Here is a 17348-nt window from a genome sequence, read left to right as displayed (position 1 = left end):
GGAAAGATGCCAATCCATGTGTACGACACACACACGTAAAAAACCACACATGCTCAAGGACACCATCGCTCACTCAAGTCCCGGGAAGGTGCCCTTCAGGTGATGCCACACAGCAGTGTAAACGTAAAATCACTGATTCTGCACAAAGTTTGACGCAGAGAAACTTGTCTTAGATCTTATGAAGATGCAGGAGTATACCAGATGTGGTTACTAACATAACTTCTACTTTTAAGACGTTCTTTCTTTTTTTGGCCTGCTGCACAGAGTTGCTACTTATCTTAATGTGTTGATTAAATAAAATTGAAGCATAAATTTACTTTCTTCGACTTCAAGATGGGAATACCTGGACAGACCTGAACTGGTATTTTAAAAGCATACACTTTTATTAGAAAGGACTAGAAATAGAAAGACCAGCTATATGATAGATCGATAGTTTTTCTCTATTTTTTGGCTGATCAGTTCAAACTGCCTGAAAGAGAGCCTGGAAATCTTAACCATGAGTTTACTTATAAACAACAGGATTACACAATTATTGAAAAAGCTGCTTTCAAATGATCTTTTGGCAGATGAATGCAGAGGAATTATTCTCTCAGACCTGCTTTAAAGTTTAAAAGCATCTCGCTATTGAAGTTAATCAAACTGGAGCTATAGTCTGACTTTAAGGTGCTGCTGGCTGGTGTAATAGTTATCCTCTTTAGTTATTAAAATCTTTATTTGTTAAATAACTGATACAAAAAAAACATTTTGTGTTAAAAAAGGACAAACATGGCACTGATGTATTTGCAGACTTAAATGTAGTTTTGTTGTTGATTTTGTTGGTAATAATAGTTTCACAGGGAAAAGAACAATAAAGCATCTATCCATCTTCTTCTTGTAAATATGCAATTGATAGAGATAGTTTTGTTTTCATAAAATTGATTTATTTTGCATATTGTACACATGAACCCATTTAATTACCATCACTACAAACGACTAAAGCCAGTTTGCAAACAAAAATAAAGCATTAATTAAAAGACATTTGATTGCAGGATGCAAAAACATAAACCTCTAATATCTGTATTAAAATGTTATTGATCTTGTGAGTCAAACTCTCCTGAAGTCTGAGTGTTCGGCTCGTCTCTCTGATCTCCAGAGAGCATCATTAAATTAAGAAGGTGATTTTGAATGGCTCTTGTCATACATAAAGTTCCCTCTCTCTGTGTTTGAGCGAGTACGCTGCAAAGTAGAGAGGCAGGTTAACAAATGAGTGAGGAAGGGTAGCAGGACTTTGTGGCCCTCTGAGACAGAGTGGGCTGGGATGTTCTGCCAACACCTCGTCTGCCAGGGTTAAGGATACACACTCACACACACACACAGCCACAAACAGACAGACACTGTCATCTTTCTGTAGCTCCATCCCATGGCCTCTGTTACGACCGTGTGTCTGAGCAGGAACCCCACTAAGCTGGCTGGGGTCCAACACCAAGGTCTCTCACCTGGCAGGCTGGGCAGGGGGCCGGGTAGCTCCTGTGAGTTATTCCTGGACCTGGACCCTGGTTCCACCTCTCTCATCTCCTTTTGTCTCCTCCGCTCTCCTCTGGCCCAGCCTGGCCTCCTCTCCTCCCTAAACCCCCTCTGTCGGGACCCTGTGGCTGATGAGTCTGTCCTTCAACTATCAGCATCTTCTATTGTCTTAAACACACACACATATGGACACACACACACACACAGATACAGCAGACTAGGATTTATGTAAGCTTGCTTGTGTATCTGTGTGGCTACAAATGATGAGGTCACCTTCATGTACTTCCACCATCTGCAGTTTATTTAGACGTATACAGCACTTCCCAGCCTGGAGGCTGACTTCTGAAAGTTTTTTGTAGCCTTTTTGTTTTCAGCCTAAAAAAAACCTAATAGAAATAGAAGAACACTTGGATCAGGATGTAAACTGTAACAGAGAATTGCTCAATGAGTAGTTGAAATAAATGAAAAATAAACATCTAGTGCTTTAAGTGGAAAACTCAAAAAAATATAGTTGAGCATGAGAATTGAAAAACATTTTCTGAAAATGAATCTCATTGGGTTCTGAGGACTAAAAAATGTGCCTCTTTTTGTGTTTAAACTTGCAGTGAATTGAATCCTGTTGGGTAAAGGATAGAACTGAACTGACTTAACAAAATTTTGAAGACAAAAATTTGAACGAGTAAATCATTATAAGAGGAACAAGAATCTGATCTATTAAAGAAACACCAAAAGTTATGCAGAATAAGATACGAAAAATTCTGGTACAATTGTAGAAGCTTTAAAATGTTAAAAGACTGTCTGTCCAGACTTGATATGTAAAGCCTGATTTTGACAGCAGAGGTCGCTGGAGGACAACATTGTAAAGTTATGTAGTAAACACCATTTTATATATAAATATAACCCATGCCTGAATTTTGGCCATAAATTTGTAGAGCAGACCTAAAGACTATGTTTAATTATTTAAACGCTCAGACATAGATTGATATATATATATATGATTAAGCATTTGAGATTTAAGTGTAACAAATGAAAGGAAATCATTTTAATTCCTTGTTTTCCCTTTTATTTACTGATAAACACTGAAATGAGTCCACACTAGATAGAACAGCCGGTGAACTGGTCTGCTCCAGAGTGACAGCCTCAGCATCAGTACCAAACAGGAAGAGGAGCAGCTTGAGAGCTCCCACTCTGATCATATTTTCAGCTACCAAGAACATCCAAGATTAACGCTTGAAACAGTGAAACAGCAGTGTGTAGTCTTACAGAACGATTATCATTTTTGTATTATCCGAGTTATCTTATATGCTATTCAAATTTATTGTTCGTTATTTGTTAATTATGTTGCCAAGTGCCCGTGCGAGGAAGTTGACGCCCACTTTTTTTACAGACACGTCCTTCTAATCAAATGTCTTTTCAGACGATCTTTGTAGCATTATGTTGTTCGGGAGAGACGCTTTCCAAAATAATTTCTAAAAATAACATGTATGAGCCCACTTTAGTTCAAAAGCAATCAGCACATTATTCACATATTAATTAAAGCTTTCCAATCTGTTCCTGATAATCATAACAACCACAAAACCAACAAATTTACCGATATTAAAGCAGTATGACTCCCCCATTCTGACACGTAATGGTATCGTCCGTCGACGTCCTGCGCGGGAGCGGAAAACGTGCTTGTGACTTGTGTTTTCCTGGTTAGAAATTGTTCTTCATCATCTCCTTACTGGGACACAACGAAAACAGCTGCCTTATAAAACACTTTCGAACACATTAGAGGTCAGTAAAGCATATGCCGTTGTAGTTTCGTTAGCCTTTCAGAGCTACACGGAAGCTAACGTCTTATTTGTTGAAGAGGCGTGCTGCTCTGCTTACATCTCGTGCAGGCGTGATAACTTAGCTTTGAGGGGCTGCATAGTGTCTGGTAGATTATCAAGAGTCTATTCTGTGTTTTTATGTTGTGAAAGGATTCATTGGTCAGATTGTAAGTAACTGTCACGTCACAATCAGAGCTGTAAACCTTGAAGCTTGTTTGGTAGTGGGAGGGGCACATGAATAAATTGATTCCCCTGAAATTGTAATTGCTTGTGCAAAACGTGCATAAATAAGCGTGCATGTCCCTGTGTGTATCATGATGCTCTTTTTACAGCTTGGTAACACGGTCAGCATGTCTCGAGATTGGAAACCCGGGGATCTGATCTTTGCCAAGATGAAGGGATATCCTCATTGGCCTGCAAGAGTAAGTCCAGGCCCATCGCTGACTCCTATAAAGACTCATTGATTACGATTTGCTGTACTGCACTTCATATTGAAATGCAAACACCAAACCTTCAGTTAGTTTTCCTTGATGGTGACATTGTATTTTCAACCTCGTTTTGTTTTTCTTTCATCAGATCGATGAAGTCCCTGATGGAGCTGTCAAACCCTCCAATATCAAGTTACCCATCTTCTTCTTTGGTACCCATGAAACGTGAGGAACTAACTGTGCAACTCTCCATCTTGTTTTGACTTTTGATGGGTAAAATGTTGCATCTATTTAGAGAGGCTATCTACCGTTTTATGATAAATAGTGAGTAGTTCAGGGAATGCAGGGAAACTTATATCCCTTATTATACGGTGTGGTAGAAAAGATAAACGGATGATAAACAAAAGTTTATAACATTGTGTGAAAAACAACATTGCACTTAATTTAAGCTGATCACGCTAAAGTTGTACACCTGTGTTGAGCATCATGTCACCTGTCTTTCATATCAAAGGACAAATGTCTATTTTTCAAATTTACTCAATTAAATCATGACATGGTCTTACTGTATCATCAGACATGAAGGAAAAACATGCTTTGTTAAAATGCAATAAAGTCCCCCTTCTAAGTTTAGATTCAGGTCCAGATCGGCCTGTAGTCGGTTTGAAGGCAAAGGACAAACCAGCAGTTTTTATATCACAGGAAGCAGACAAGTGAAAACCTTCAGATTTAAGTGATCGTACCTGCCATAATAAGCCTCGGCATTTTTCTAATAAGCGCCACGACCAGAAATGTGGTCAAGCTAAGAGATGCTATTGAAAATGGAGAGAGGTTAAAGAGGTTATAATACTGATGCAGAGTTTGTTAAATACTGGAGCTTCTGTGTCTTGGACATGGCAACCTGCGTGCACATAGACTCGAGGGAGGAGGAGGGGGCGGGGCTACGTGTTAGAGTTCCATATGGCTCTTTTAAAGTAAAGATGTATGATGTTTTTTTTCAGGGGAACAACTCTGTCGTGCTTACTTACACGATTGAAGAGTTTATGAACTAGAATACTGAACTCCATTTAAAATAGTTCAGCTGCCCTTGTTTCCTTTTTCCAAGTGCTTCTTCCCACACATGAATATTTGATGTGCGGATGAGTCAAGTTTCTGATCCGTGTTGTCTGCGTTTCTCACAGTGAAAACAAACAGCATTTTTGTAAAGCCTCACAAAGTATTCAGAGGACAAACATTGTGGATTTTTTTATTTTTTATTTTCACACAGAGCCTTTCTTGGCCCGAAAGATATTTTTCCATACCTGCCGAACAAAGAGAAGTATGCCAAGCCCAACAAGAGGAAAGGCTTCAATGAAGGATTGTGGGAGATTGACAACAACCCAAAGGTTGAGCTCACTGCTCCCAAGGTACAACTTCATCCCCTTTGTGTCCCCTAAAGATATTTTCACAGCATCATTGGAGCGTCCTGGATATTCTTTTTGGTACAATTTGTTTCTTTTAATCAATTTGTTTATTTGAAGCCTGTCCCTCCTGAGTCTTTCATCGAAAAGGATTCGGACAGCAGCCCAGAGGGAGAAGAGGAAGTAGACGAAAAAGGGATCAAATCCAAAGTAGGTTTCTAAATCTCTCTTACAAGTTTGAGAGCTTCTTCACTGCACTGACATGCTTCTGCTTTGTTGCTGTGTTGTCAGCTTTTTTTTTTTTTCTTTTTTCCGCTACTCTTCCTCAAATTCTTCTCTAAATTGTGTCTCCTAGAGATGCAGTATATACTTTCATGTTTATGGTAGTTTACAGAATGTTTGTGTTGTTGAGTTTTCATAGATTAGTGTGCTAAGAGTAGAGTGTGACACAGGCGGATACTCGCTAACTTTTCTCCCTCATGAGACCCGTTGACCCCACCGCACTGCGTCCTATGCTGTGTCTTGGGTGAATTCAGGTTCCAGGAAGTGAGGCTGAGCAGCAGAATGAGAATGATGATGATGATGAGGAGGAGGAGGAGGAAGGGTCTCTGAAAACTGAGCAGGGTCCTCAGAACCAGGATGTACGTACTTTTGGTACTTTTGCATGTTGGGGTTCCTTTAAGAAGCGCAGGTCACCTCAGCTCCTTTCCCGTGGGAACGCATGTGACACTTGGTGTTTTGTTTTTTTTAATCCGGTGGTTTTGTTTCTGTTTGATTCTGAACTTCTGTGGAAGACTCAACCTTGTGTTGTTGGTGCTTGATGGGCCTAGTCTGCGTCTGCTGTGTTAAAACCAAGACATGGATCACTTCTTCACCAACTAAACAGTCCCTGTGTTTCTCATTTGAGATGGATTGAATGATATTTGGGGGATGCACTTTAGTTTTAGAAATGAACGAAAATAACTGAAAAGTGTGTTTTCTGTTTCTCGTTTTCACCTCTGACTACTGGAGTTTGTGATTTCTACTTCCTGCCTTTTCCCTTTCCACATTTTCACTGTGTTCGGTCAGTTGATGCAATTTTATTTTTTGCATGGCTTTCTGTGTGCTTTGGAGAAAGGTGAGTCACGACTATGCATTTTTCCTTTAGGCGTTTGCTATGTTGTCTCTGCTTTGTTTAACAAGCTAAACCTATGTAGCGGCATACAATAATGTGGGCCCGTTCGCACAAATTTATTCTGCAATGCAGCGAATAAAAGAGCTGTGAAAAGCTGCTGCACATTTCGAATGAATAAACAAGAATGAGCCATTGAAATCTCATCAAAAATCAGTGACTGACTAATCATGTTTGTCCTATTAAAGCCATTTACCTCTCTGAGATAAACAGATCAAAGTAATAGAAACAATAATGTAATGTTGTAATGAAGTTAGAACGCGGCCTTTTTCACTACACAAACTAGTGTCACAGTAATTCAGTAGATAGTGCCTTAGATCAGAAAGAACAGTGTAAAGGGACCTGTAGTGCACTGTGGTGTTTACCTGTCTGAGACTACCTTCAGTCTGTTTGTTTGAAATGAAAACATTTGTCACATTTTAGGGCTCTGCACAGAGAGAATCCACAGATGTTCCTAAACCCAAAAGAGGAAGAAAGAAAAAGGTTGGTTTGACGTTAACAACTTTTAGTTTTACCCTCAGTGAGTCTGTGATCTGAAATCAAATTTATAAAAAAACAAAACAATGATTTCATAATGTCATGTTTTCCAGAGTGAAGCCGGTCAGGAGATGGAAAAAGAAGACGCTCCTGCAAGTCCTGTTAGTCCCTCAGGTAACGCCGTGTTCCCTGTGAAGTTGGCACTCAACAGGATTTTTATGCTTTTATGTCTCTTACGAAGATAAAAGGTTCAAACCTAAACCAAACAAGTGATATTCCACATGCAGCTGCTATGGAAGGGCAACAGAAGAACCTGGATGAATATAAACAGCAGTGAATCATTAAAATAAAAAAAAAAAGTATAAAACTCAAGTGTTTTTTTTTTTTTTTTTTTTTTTTTTTCAGCTTGTTCTTCTTCTGCACTTAGTGTAATCATTATGTGTCTTTGTATGGTGTGTTTTTGTGTTGATGTGAACAGGTGGAGAAGCCCCTAAAAAGAGAGGCAGGAAGCCCAAGAGCGAGAAGATGCTTTTACTCCAGCAGCAGGAGCAGCAAGGCTCAGGAAGTGATATGTAACTTAAACACACACACACACACACACACACACACACACACACACACACACACACACACACACACACACACACACACACACACACACACACACACACACACAAAAAAAACAATAGAAATATCTCACAGAAGTGTTTTTTTTTTGTTTTGTTTTTTTTTTTCATATACTTTATTAATCCCGCGAGGGGAAATTCGGTTTTCACTCTGCATTAATGGAGAGGTCTCAGAGTGAGGGGGCTGCCCACAGCGAGCGCTCCAGAGCAGTTTTTGGGGTTCGGTGCCTTGCTCAGGGGCACCTCGGCAGTGCTCAGGAAGTGGACTGGCACCTCTCCAGCTACCAGACCAGTTTCCGGACTTGGTCCGTGCCGGGACTTGAACCGGCGACCCTCTGGTTCCCAACCCAAGTCCCTACAGACTGAGCTACTGCCACCGTGTTTGCCCCAGAATCATCCGTTTCTCCCAAATGAAAAACAAATGATGTTCTTTCATTCTGTTTACAAGTTTGTTAAGAAAAACCCAGGCAGCAGCCGAATTTCTGCAGGTCCAACAGGTGATAAAACCAAAGAAAAGTTGATCTCGGTGTGAGATTGATTTGTGGCTGCTTGCAGCTAATAACTTAACTTCAAAACTTCAAATCCCATCTATTAGTTTTCCCTTATGTGCGCTGTTTTTATGTTTCATGTAGAGCTGAAACGATTCCTCGAATAATTCGATTCCAAAAATACATAGAGGAATTTAAGCTGCCTCAAGGCCTCGTTTAGTTTTTTTTTGTTTTTTTTTCATCATCAAAACTATGCTGTAAGTATAAAACACGTTTAATGATTGCAACGTCCTCTCACAGTCTCTGTAGTCTCAGTCTGTGAGTGCACTGAATGCACGCGCAGCAGGAGCAGTCAGAGATACACGTCTAATAATATACAGGCTGATTATATGAAGAGTCTAATGTTGTCAAAGCTATATGAAGAGAGAGCTTGTTTAGTGGAATAATAATTTATTATTCTCTGATGGATTTTAGTTTTTAGTCTGTAATGTTAATGCAGGGGGGGATCAGGGAGCTGGGGGCTCTGGGAACTACCTATCTAATAAATAAAGGCAAGCAAATATATATTTTAAATTTCTCAATTTCCTGATCTGATAAAATCACTGAATCTTAAATCTGTAATAGATAAAACAGAACATAATGCTTTCTCAATTAAATGTACTGTAACAGATGTGTATGTGACACAAAAACACTATTTGTTATTTCAGCCATTAAAACATGTTTGGCCTGTATTTTTCATCTATCTTCCACCTTGACCAGTGAATCCAAAAGTGAATTTGAGACCCTGTCAGTAATATGGTGAATGTCAGCAGCTGTAGAGCAGAGGTGGTTGCTTGTAACAAGCAGGCGTTTCCATGGTAGCTGCAAAAAAGCAGGTTTGTAGGGACGACCCAAGACGAGTTAAACCTTAATTAAGCAAAAGTATGATTTATTCGATTAATTGATCGGGATATTCGATAGAATTCTCGATTACTAAAATATTCGATAGCTGCAGCTCTAATTTCATGTTTTTGTTGATCGATCACACCGCTTATCAAAGTGTTTGTTGCTATATGAGTAAAGTTGAATTCATTGAAACATTTGTGTCCTGTGATGAAGGGACGCTGCTGAGTCCGACAGGAAGAGGAAGAGGGCGACAGAGGACAAGTCCAGGAGTGGAGAGGAGGAGAAGAAGAAGAAGGAGGAGAGCAAAGGGAAGGATGCAGAGGGGAAGGAACCTGAAGCCAAGAAGAAGAAGCAGTCCAAGGATGAAGGCTCGGCAGGCTCTGACGATGAAGAGGCATGATTCTATAACATGCACATATCTCAGTAAAACACCGACACTGGGTCTGATATTGACCTTTACAGTCAGTTAGATGTGTTGATGAAAATGGTTTCTTATCATTACAGAAAAGCAAAGGCAGGAAGAAGAACTCGGAAATGGACAAAGATGTGCGGCGACGGAAAGCAGATGAACTGAGAGAGTATGTATTCAGACGAAGCTCATCAGTAGTGACATCAACCCCAAAGAATATTTCCATAGTGCTCATTTTTATAATATCTGAGGTGTTTTAACTCGGTAAATTACTTGAATATAAAATAAATGGAAAGAATAAACTCAGTTAAATCAGGTGGACAAATGAAGTCTGACATAGTGCATGCTTTTTTTTTTTCGTTTCTTTTTTTTCTCAGGCCAAACAAAGATGACGGCAAGAAAATGGATGACAAGACAGGCGTCAAGAAAAAAGGTCAGAGCTGCAGTTCAAATATTTACATCAAACAGTTATTTAAGGTTTATTTTGGAAGCAGGACAGTGGATAGATTTGGAATTCATGGAAAAGATAAAGTATGTGTTTAATTGTCCTTATCCTATAGCAGGATTTCAAAATGACATCAAAGAAATCTAGTTCCTGCGTTCAACCTCATTAAGAACTACGTTTGTAGTTCTAGGCAGAAAGAAATTCTTCAGGTCATAACCAGATTTCTGCGACATCTTGACTGAACCATTTCATGTAGTTTCATCTCTCAACTGAAACTGATCTGTTGCATAGCAACCCAAATACCCAAATAACCCAAATCCTGTAGTCTTGCAACTTTCTTTGTGTCCATGGTTACCACAGACGAGCTACTTATTTAATGAACATGTATTTGTACGTTTTAAAGTTTCATGCTGTGAGTACTCCGAACCAGCGGCTTAGCTTTAAGTAGGAAAAGTCCCTGCGATGTAATCGTTATCATCCCTCGTTGAATGCCTCTCGTCCAATCAGAATACTCGGTCAGAACTCCCCGTTGAATGAATAGTTTTGTAGTATAAAGTTGTTATAGTATATCATGTCCTACTATAACATGTGATCATGTTATTATTCTTTTTTTCTTTTTTTTTTTTACAGAGATATCTACTGACTCCAAACTCTTGAGACTGCACAGTGAAATCAAGATTTCACTGAAAATTGACAACCCCGTAAGTTCCACGAAGTGCATGTTCATAACGTTAGTGGAAGTTTGTCCGTCTCCATTGACAACACTGCACATCAGTTCATTTTGCTCTTCAGGCACTTCATTCACAAAGACAAATCATTGAAACGTCATTTACATCCAACAGTTCCTGGAGTCGAGGGGTAATGGCAAAATGTAAAGTTCAAGACACACTCAATTGAAAAATAATAGTAGCGTTTTCGCCTTGAGTCGTGGAACACGTGACTCCAAACTGTCCAGTTGCCTTTGGATTGAACTTCAAGACCTGGAGGACTGAGAACATGCTCAGACATTTTTGAGATGGAGAATGGTCATTAATGTTCAGTGTTCACAACCCAAGAATGACCCGGGATAATGACTGTATACCAATTATTGAACAGTTAAGGACCTTTAATGTTCTTGTTTCAATCGGTGCTAAAATGAAATGGTACTTAAAATAAGATGCATCGTTAAGCAATGATAACAAACAGGAAATACGATCTAGATTTTAATATGTGATCTAAAACAGACTTTGTGAGAGTAAGTAGGAATGTCCTTTAATGAGGCATCTATTGGGATTTTTTTGCATCAGGGTAGCTTGCCCTAAACAAGGTGACGTAAGTAGGTCGCTCGCTTTGAAAATGTTTGTTGTTCCTCCAGAGAGTGTGTGACCAGGTCCACTTCGCCTCCCAGAGGAGGATCCAAGAACACATCTTTAAAAAAAGGAAAACTTTTGACCTCAGTAGTCCTCAAGCAGTTTGAGTTTAGCTGTTAGCGTCAGTGTGAATAATGTTTGGTGAATGTGGGTCAGGTTATATAGCTTCATGAAAAACGCAGCAAGGAGTACAGTCTGTAAAGAAAGGATGTATTTAGAATATGAACTTTTCTTTGGAACAACCCATTGAGTCCGTACAGCCTCAACCACGAGAGCGCCGACCATTTAATGTGTGACATAATGATGAAGACACATGATGGCAAGACTGTCAGTCAAACCTGCTCCTCCAGTGCCTGCTATAAAGACCCCTCCTCACATGACGCAGACCGGAGTCCTATTGTTATTGTTTCTGTTGGAATAACAGAAACGCACAGTCAGTGTGAATGGCCCCCAGTACGTGAGGGGTCAGATATTGTTTCCGGTACCAAACTTCCTCAGTGAAATTCCGGCAAAGAGTTACAAGGGGCGGGACTTAACGTGCGTCAATTAACCGCATATCTAAGAATTGCTCTGCTATTGTTTTTGTTTTTCCCTACCTTCTCCCCTTTCCTCCCACATTTAGGATGTGAAGAAGTGCATGGATGCTTTAGATGAGATCGGCGCACTTCAAGTCACAACCCAGCACCTGCAGAAACACAGTGAACTCATCGCCACGCTCAAAAAGGTAGACTCAGTCATTCCAAATTTAATTGAAACCAAACTGTTACTTCAAAATGAACAGTGAGATGAGCCTGTTTTGTTTTGTTTTGTTTTGTTTTTTCTCTCTCTGCTTTGCGTTGTAGATCCGCAGGTTCAAGGCCAGCCAGGACATCATGGACAAGGCCACCATGCTGTACAACAAGTTTAAGACGATGTTCCTGGTCGGAGAAGGTGACTGCGTGCTCAGCCAGGTGCTCAACAAGTCTATAGCCGAGCAACGGCAGCATGAGGAGGCCAAGAAAGGAGCACTGAAGAAAGTAGAACAAGCCAAGGAACACAACCCAGGTACTGCTCATGACTCTTTAACTGTTTGAAAGTTGGTCCAGTTACAACACCGGTAGCAGAAACGCCTCAGATGCTGCCTGAGTCAGCCGATCAGGTTTGTGTTAGTACACCGTCCTGTGCTCAACAAAAGAAACTGTCATTTGTTTACCCTAAAAAACTCGTTCATCTCCAGTGAATTCTTCTTATGCGATCCAGAAACACAGAACGATACTTCAGCGGTGACGGCAGGTCCAAAGGGATGCTGCTAACATTAGCGCACGTGTTTGTGGCCCCTGAGATCGTTCACCAATTGGAAGTCTGTTTTTATTGCTCGTTATTGATTGAAGTCCTGGATAGCCCTGGTAGATTATTTTGAGCCCATGCTAGAAATCTGAGCTAAAACAATGCAAAACACTGATTCATTCAAGAGAATGAGCACGTGTGCAACTCGGGACACATCACAAAACCTGCCATTTTTACATAGCCATACCTTCATACCCCCCCCCCCCCCCCCTCCCCTCACAGCCAGAGCGCAACGGCCCATTTACAAAGTTTACCCTTTGTCCTGTCAGCAGTGAAAGAGTACAGAGTGATACATTATGCAGAACATGTCACGGCAGCTTCATGTTATGTCTTCAAAGCAATCGGCTAAGAAACTGTACATTAAGAGGACACTGTCGGCTGTGAAAAAACAAAGTCTTCCTGTTTTCACAGCTGAGGTAAAGGCATGACGTACAGTATGAACTGATTGCCTCCAAACACAAGCAGGTCATTATTCTGAGTGTACAGATATAGATTAACACTAACATAGTTGTTGTAATAAGAATGAATGTTATGATGCATCATTTTGTTATTATTATTCCATGACAAAAGTGTACTAAGGTGATTCTATAATCGTCTGGAGCTCATCGGTTGCAGTTTTTCTGTAACTGTTCATCTCTTAGTATTTGGGTTTGATATCCTGTCCTCTTTCTGTTTCACTGGAGCTCCTTGTTTAAATGTCTCTGTTTCGTCCACATTGATTCATGGCTCATTGTAAAGAGTTTATTTCACAGATTTGTTGAACCTCAGTTCTGCTCATTCGTCAACACAATCCTATCTCTATCCGTCTTCTCTTTCGTAATAGCAGCCGGCTTCTGTGAACAGCAGACGGCTTCTCCAGAAATGGTTACGATTTGAAAGTCAAAGGAGCAAGTGTAATCATCTTGGTCCACAGACAGAAGGTTTGAAAATGTAACGTCACTCCATTCATAGAAATAAGTCCGCCTGCGGAAAACTGGCAGAGAAGACGAGAGAGGTTTAGATCACGCCCGAAAAATTGTCTCTAATAAACTGTATTTATGATCCGGAACCCCACTTTTCTTTTTTGTTTTGTTATTAAGTTACGTTTTATAGTTTGTTTGAATAACAGAAATCAACAAGGATACAAGGATGTGTGTATTATAGAATAAAACCGCATATTCAGTAGGATAGCCTACCTGTGAACAGTGTCAGCTCGTCTCCTGCTCTGTCAGACAGCACTAAATTATCCGTGTGTGCGAGTGTACCTGCGTTGTAAAAGCCTGCTACCAAGGGGATTGACACACTCTGGCTTTCCTTTACCTGGTTCCCACCTGTCTTCCACTTTGTCCCATTGTCCATAAATAGCCTTGATCAAGTAGGCCTTTTTTCCCCAGAGCCCTTTTTTGTGAACTCTTTCTCACCTCATCCTCATAGATATGGATGAAGTGATCATCTAAGTTAGCATTTTTAAGTAGTCTACAGAGTTTACTGACAGACCACAGTAACATCTGACAGACTTTTTGGATAAGAGAAAATTATTATTGGCACCCATTCACGTGATCATGTTTACTCTCAGCCAGAAGTTTAGAAATGACTTCCAAATGAACGTAATGTAGCATCATTAAATTCATTTAATTCGAGGCCATGAAATGAGGAGGCTAATTTACAGCAAGCGAGGTTGTCATAGCAACAGATGATGGCATAGATCTCTGGCTCTATAAGTATTTCAGAGTCCTTGCCGTGTCAGACGTGGTTCTTCTGTTTGACGCGCATTCAAGGCTCGATTAGTCCTGCATGTTTGAGAGAATTGAAAAAAATGTTTAAAGGTCAAGTTCAGAGAGACTGACGTTAGTCTGCGCCCTTCAGCTCTTTCTCTAATGTCAACTTCACATGAACAAGCGCATCCTAAAGACGTCAGATCTCTGAACTGATACCATTACACGTCAGTCTGTCTCTTTAATTGCGGGAGGTTGTTTCTATGCTGGAGGAGTTTCTGTAGCAGTGACGCACAGAGACCAGTGCTGCTCCAAGTGTCACTGTGACAGAGGAAGGCCATGTTATTAAGTTGATCATTATAATTATTGATTCTGTGTTGCGGGTGTGTTCTGTGTTTTGAGTTAGTTTTCAAATGAGGATTTTTACCTTTCAGGTGTTTGATTGTGTTACAGCAAAGTTTTGAACAATGACAGTCGCCATGATCCAGCGACGATGTGACACCATTTAAAAAAAAAAATTTAAAAAAAAACCTGCATGGTTATCATTTATAAAACAATTTGAGCTCAGTCAGGAATTGAAAAACCAACCTTAGAGTGCAGACTTTGAAGCTGTGTGCTTTCACTCGGCTTCTTCAAGTCTTTCCTGGAGCACATCACAGGATCTCTGTGGTTGACATTCTCGGTACTGACCATAATCAGGGGTCTGCATCCACATCCTCGCTCTATTCATTTGCTTTATGGTGTACATATGTTACTCCCAGCCAAAGGAGTGTCTCTGTGAAAAGGTCTCTTTCTACCACAAGGCATGCCAAATGGATGGAAAATCGTGTTTTTTTCACTTAGGTCTGGAGCTCGGCATGTGCCATCACATGCTCCTGTGAGCTCTCCTCTCTGCGGTGCTGTTAGGTTGTGTCGTGTCGTCCCTTCTGACTGAGCCTGTGTGTGTCTCTTTGTGCAAGACGTGCAAGACAAGATGACAAATGGTGATAGTAGCCCTGCAGAGAGGAAGCAGGAGACCGAGAAGGAGAGGGAGCTCGAGGACATCGCAGCTGGAGAAAATCACAGGTATTATACCCAGCACGTCTGGTTCTAACCATGAATGATTGTGTTTCTACTAATAGACTCAACGAACACTGAAGGAGAGCACTGATGTGAATCTATTTAGCTCTGTTTTTACTGCCTTTCAATGAGTAGCCTTACAGGACCCCTGAAGGTTGTCAGAAGCACGAATCTTCACTCTGGCTTTCAGAAAAAGCCCCATGAACTTTATAAACCGTTTCCATTATTTTTGTCCGGAATCCCCTTAAATATATATATTATATATGATATTATTAAAGATTCATGCAAGTAAACACCCAACCATTGATTCCCTCTAAAGACCGACATCTTTCAAAACTGTAGGTTCTTTTATTGCTAAGGTAAAATCATTTTCTTTTTCCCCCTTTCATCAAGTTTCATGATTTACATTTTTGAAAAAGTTCCAAAGAACCAGCTAAGAACTTTGTCTCGAGTCTTTTCAGTCATGAAGCACTTTTCACCTACTGACAATAGTTTGAGACGGTGAGAAGTGTAAACGCTCTGTTTTAAAAAAGAAAAGAAGAAAAAAAAAAGGGCAGGATGTGATATACAGTACATGATTATTAACATCAATCAGAAATATTCTGCACAAATCAGTTCAATCAACCAAAAACTGGAGGCTAATAAACGTGAAAGCAGAAAAGGGCACAGAGCCGTTGCACCAGTTTCTACGTCATCAACTCAGCCATTCACCGTCATGGAACTCCGCGGACAATGATCCGCTCTGTTCACTCACATCACACATTGTTCAGTAGGGAGCTGACAGGGTCCGATCAGAAATGGGCTTCCTCCGGCTATTGTCAGGATAATATCAGGGCCCCATTGCATGTGTGAAAAACGGTTCCATAATGTGACAGCAAAGGAGAGATAGGAAGGTATTGAGATAGAGAGAGGATGACTGACATTTAGAAAAGGGCCTGGGTCCATTGTAACACCACTTAAGGTGTACTTTTGTTTTTAAGAAGCTGTTATAGGCTTAAAGAGCTGCTCGTTGGAAGAGCACAGTATTCACTTGGTTGGGACAAATGTTTTATTTTTTAAGGTTTATCTCAGGGCTTTTTGTGCCCTTATTGCAGAGACAGGACAGTGGATATAGTCTGAAACAAGGGAGAAATAAAGAAGCCACAGGTCGGATTCAAACCTGGGCCGCCAGCCTGGACCACTATAGCCTCTATACATGGGGCCACGAACCCTAACCACTGCACACTGGGACTATTTTTGCCATAAGTAGTGAAATATAGACAACATATGTTCATAAAACAAAAAAAGGGCTCATGTTTGTTTTATAGATTTGGGACTGTGTTCATGCTTTCCCTCCTCGTTTTGTGTTAGTGCTCCAAAGGCTCAGGAAGAATCCACTTGAGTGTCCTTCATCCTTGAAGAAAAGAGAAGAAACTTGCTGCTCTACGTTTACAACTGAAGTCCAAATCTCCTGCCTGGTTCCATCTGACAATTCATGATTGATCAATGGCTTCCAGTTTTACTGACTGACCGTCTGTACTGCTGCTGGAAGGTTTCCATACATCGAACCCCTCCGCTACCGAAGATAAAAACTGACTGACATATTTTATTTTTTTTACTTCGTCTTATCTTTAACTTTCTGACACCTTCTCTTACTTAATACTGTCGACGTTGTTGAATTGGAATCACAAAAGTGTTGAGAGTACGAAGCTGTAGACGAGCTGTTATATATCTGGACTAAACAGGCTTTGGTTGTAATCAATCATTTCCGATGTCTTTAGGTTATTTTTGACTTTTACAGAATCAACAAACGTAGTTGTAGTGGGATGCACCATTACGCATGTAACGTAATATTCATTGCTTCAACATATTTTTATTCACTTCAGATGCACAGACAGAAAATTCTGAAGTTTGCCAAAGTTTGACTTTCCACGTTTCCTCAACAATGTTCACGTGTATTATTTCTTGAAGTTGTTTTTAACATAGATGTAAATAAGAGTATTTTTGTGCCTGTCTGAAGTCCTTATCCTGTATCCTGTAATAAAGTAGTACATGTGATGTCTTTTGTCTTTTGAGATTGAGCACCTCACATGGATATCAACACTCGTCTCTGCACTGATGAAACTACATGAAGCTATTCGTTGGATGAGCTCATTTACATTAACAAAGTGCAAAAAAAACTTTCCCCAAACAAGACATGGAGCAATAAGGGCCAATCAGATTCACTTAATATCCCTCTGAATGACCTGTCTGAAGTGACAAGCTGAAGTCCAAACAGTTCTTCACACCATGCGTTTA

The 17348-nt window shown here is 40.3% G+C and overlaps 1 protein-coding gene across 1 annotated transcript; it reads left to right on the top strand.

Moving 5' to 3' along the window:
- Positions 1–2941: 2941 nt before the first annotated feature.
- Positions 2942–17108, top strand: psip1a (PC4 and SFRS1 interacting protein 1a). The gene is made up of 17 exons (XM_079336909.1): positions 2942–3279; positions 3650–3739; positions 3894–3970; positions 5010–5148; positions 5263–5352; positions 5679–5783; positions 6737–6796; positions 6904–6964; positions 7269–7362; positions 9003–9183; positions 9294–9367; positions 9576–9631; positions 10274–10344; positions 11615–11716; positions 11835–12036; positions 14972–15077; positions 16422–17108. The coding sequence occupies exons 2-17, from the start codon at positions 3668–3670 to the stop codon at positions 16450–16452; spliced, it is 1521 nt and encodes a 506-aa protein (XP_079193035.1). The 5' UTR covers positions 2942–3279; positions 3650–3667; the 3' UTR covers positions 16453–17108.
- The last annotated feature ends 240 nt before the right edge of the window (positions 17109–17348 follow it).

Source organism: Symphodus melops (assembly GCF_947650265.1).
Source record: "Symphodus melops genome assembly, chromosome: 2".
NCBI classification, from domain to species: domain Eukaryota; kingdom Metazoa; phylum Chordata; class Actinopteri; order Labriformes; family Labridae; genus Symphodus; species Symphodus melops.
The sequence above is the reverse complement of the archived record's forward strand: the minus strand, read 5'-3'. Positions and strand labels throughout refer to the sequence as shown.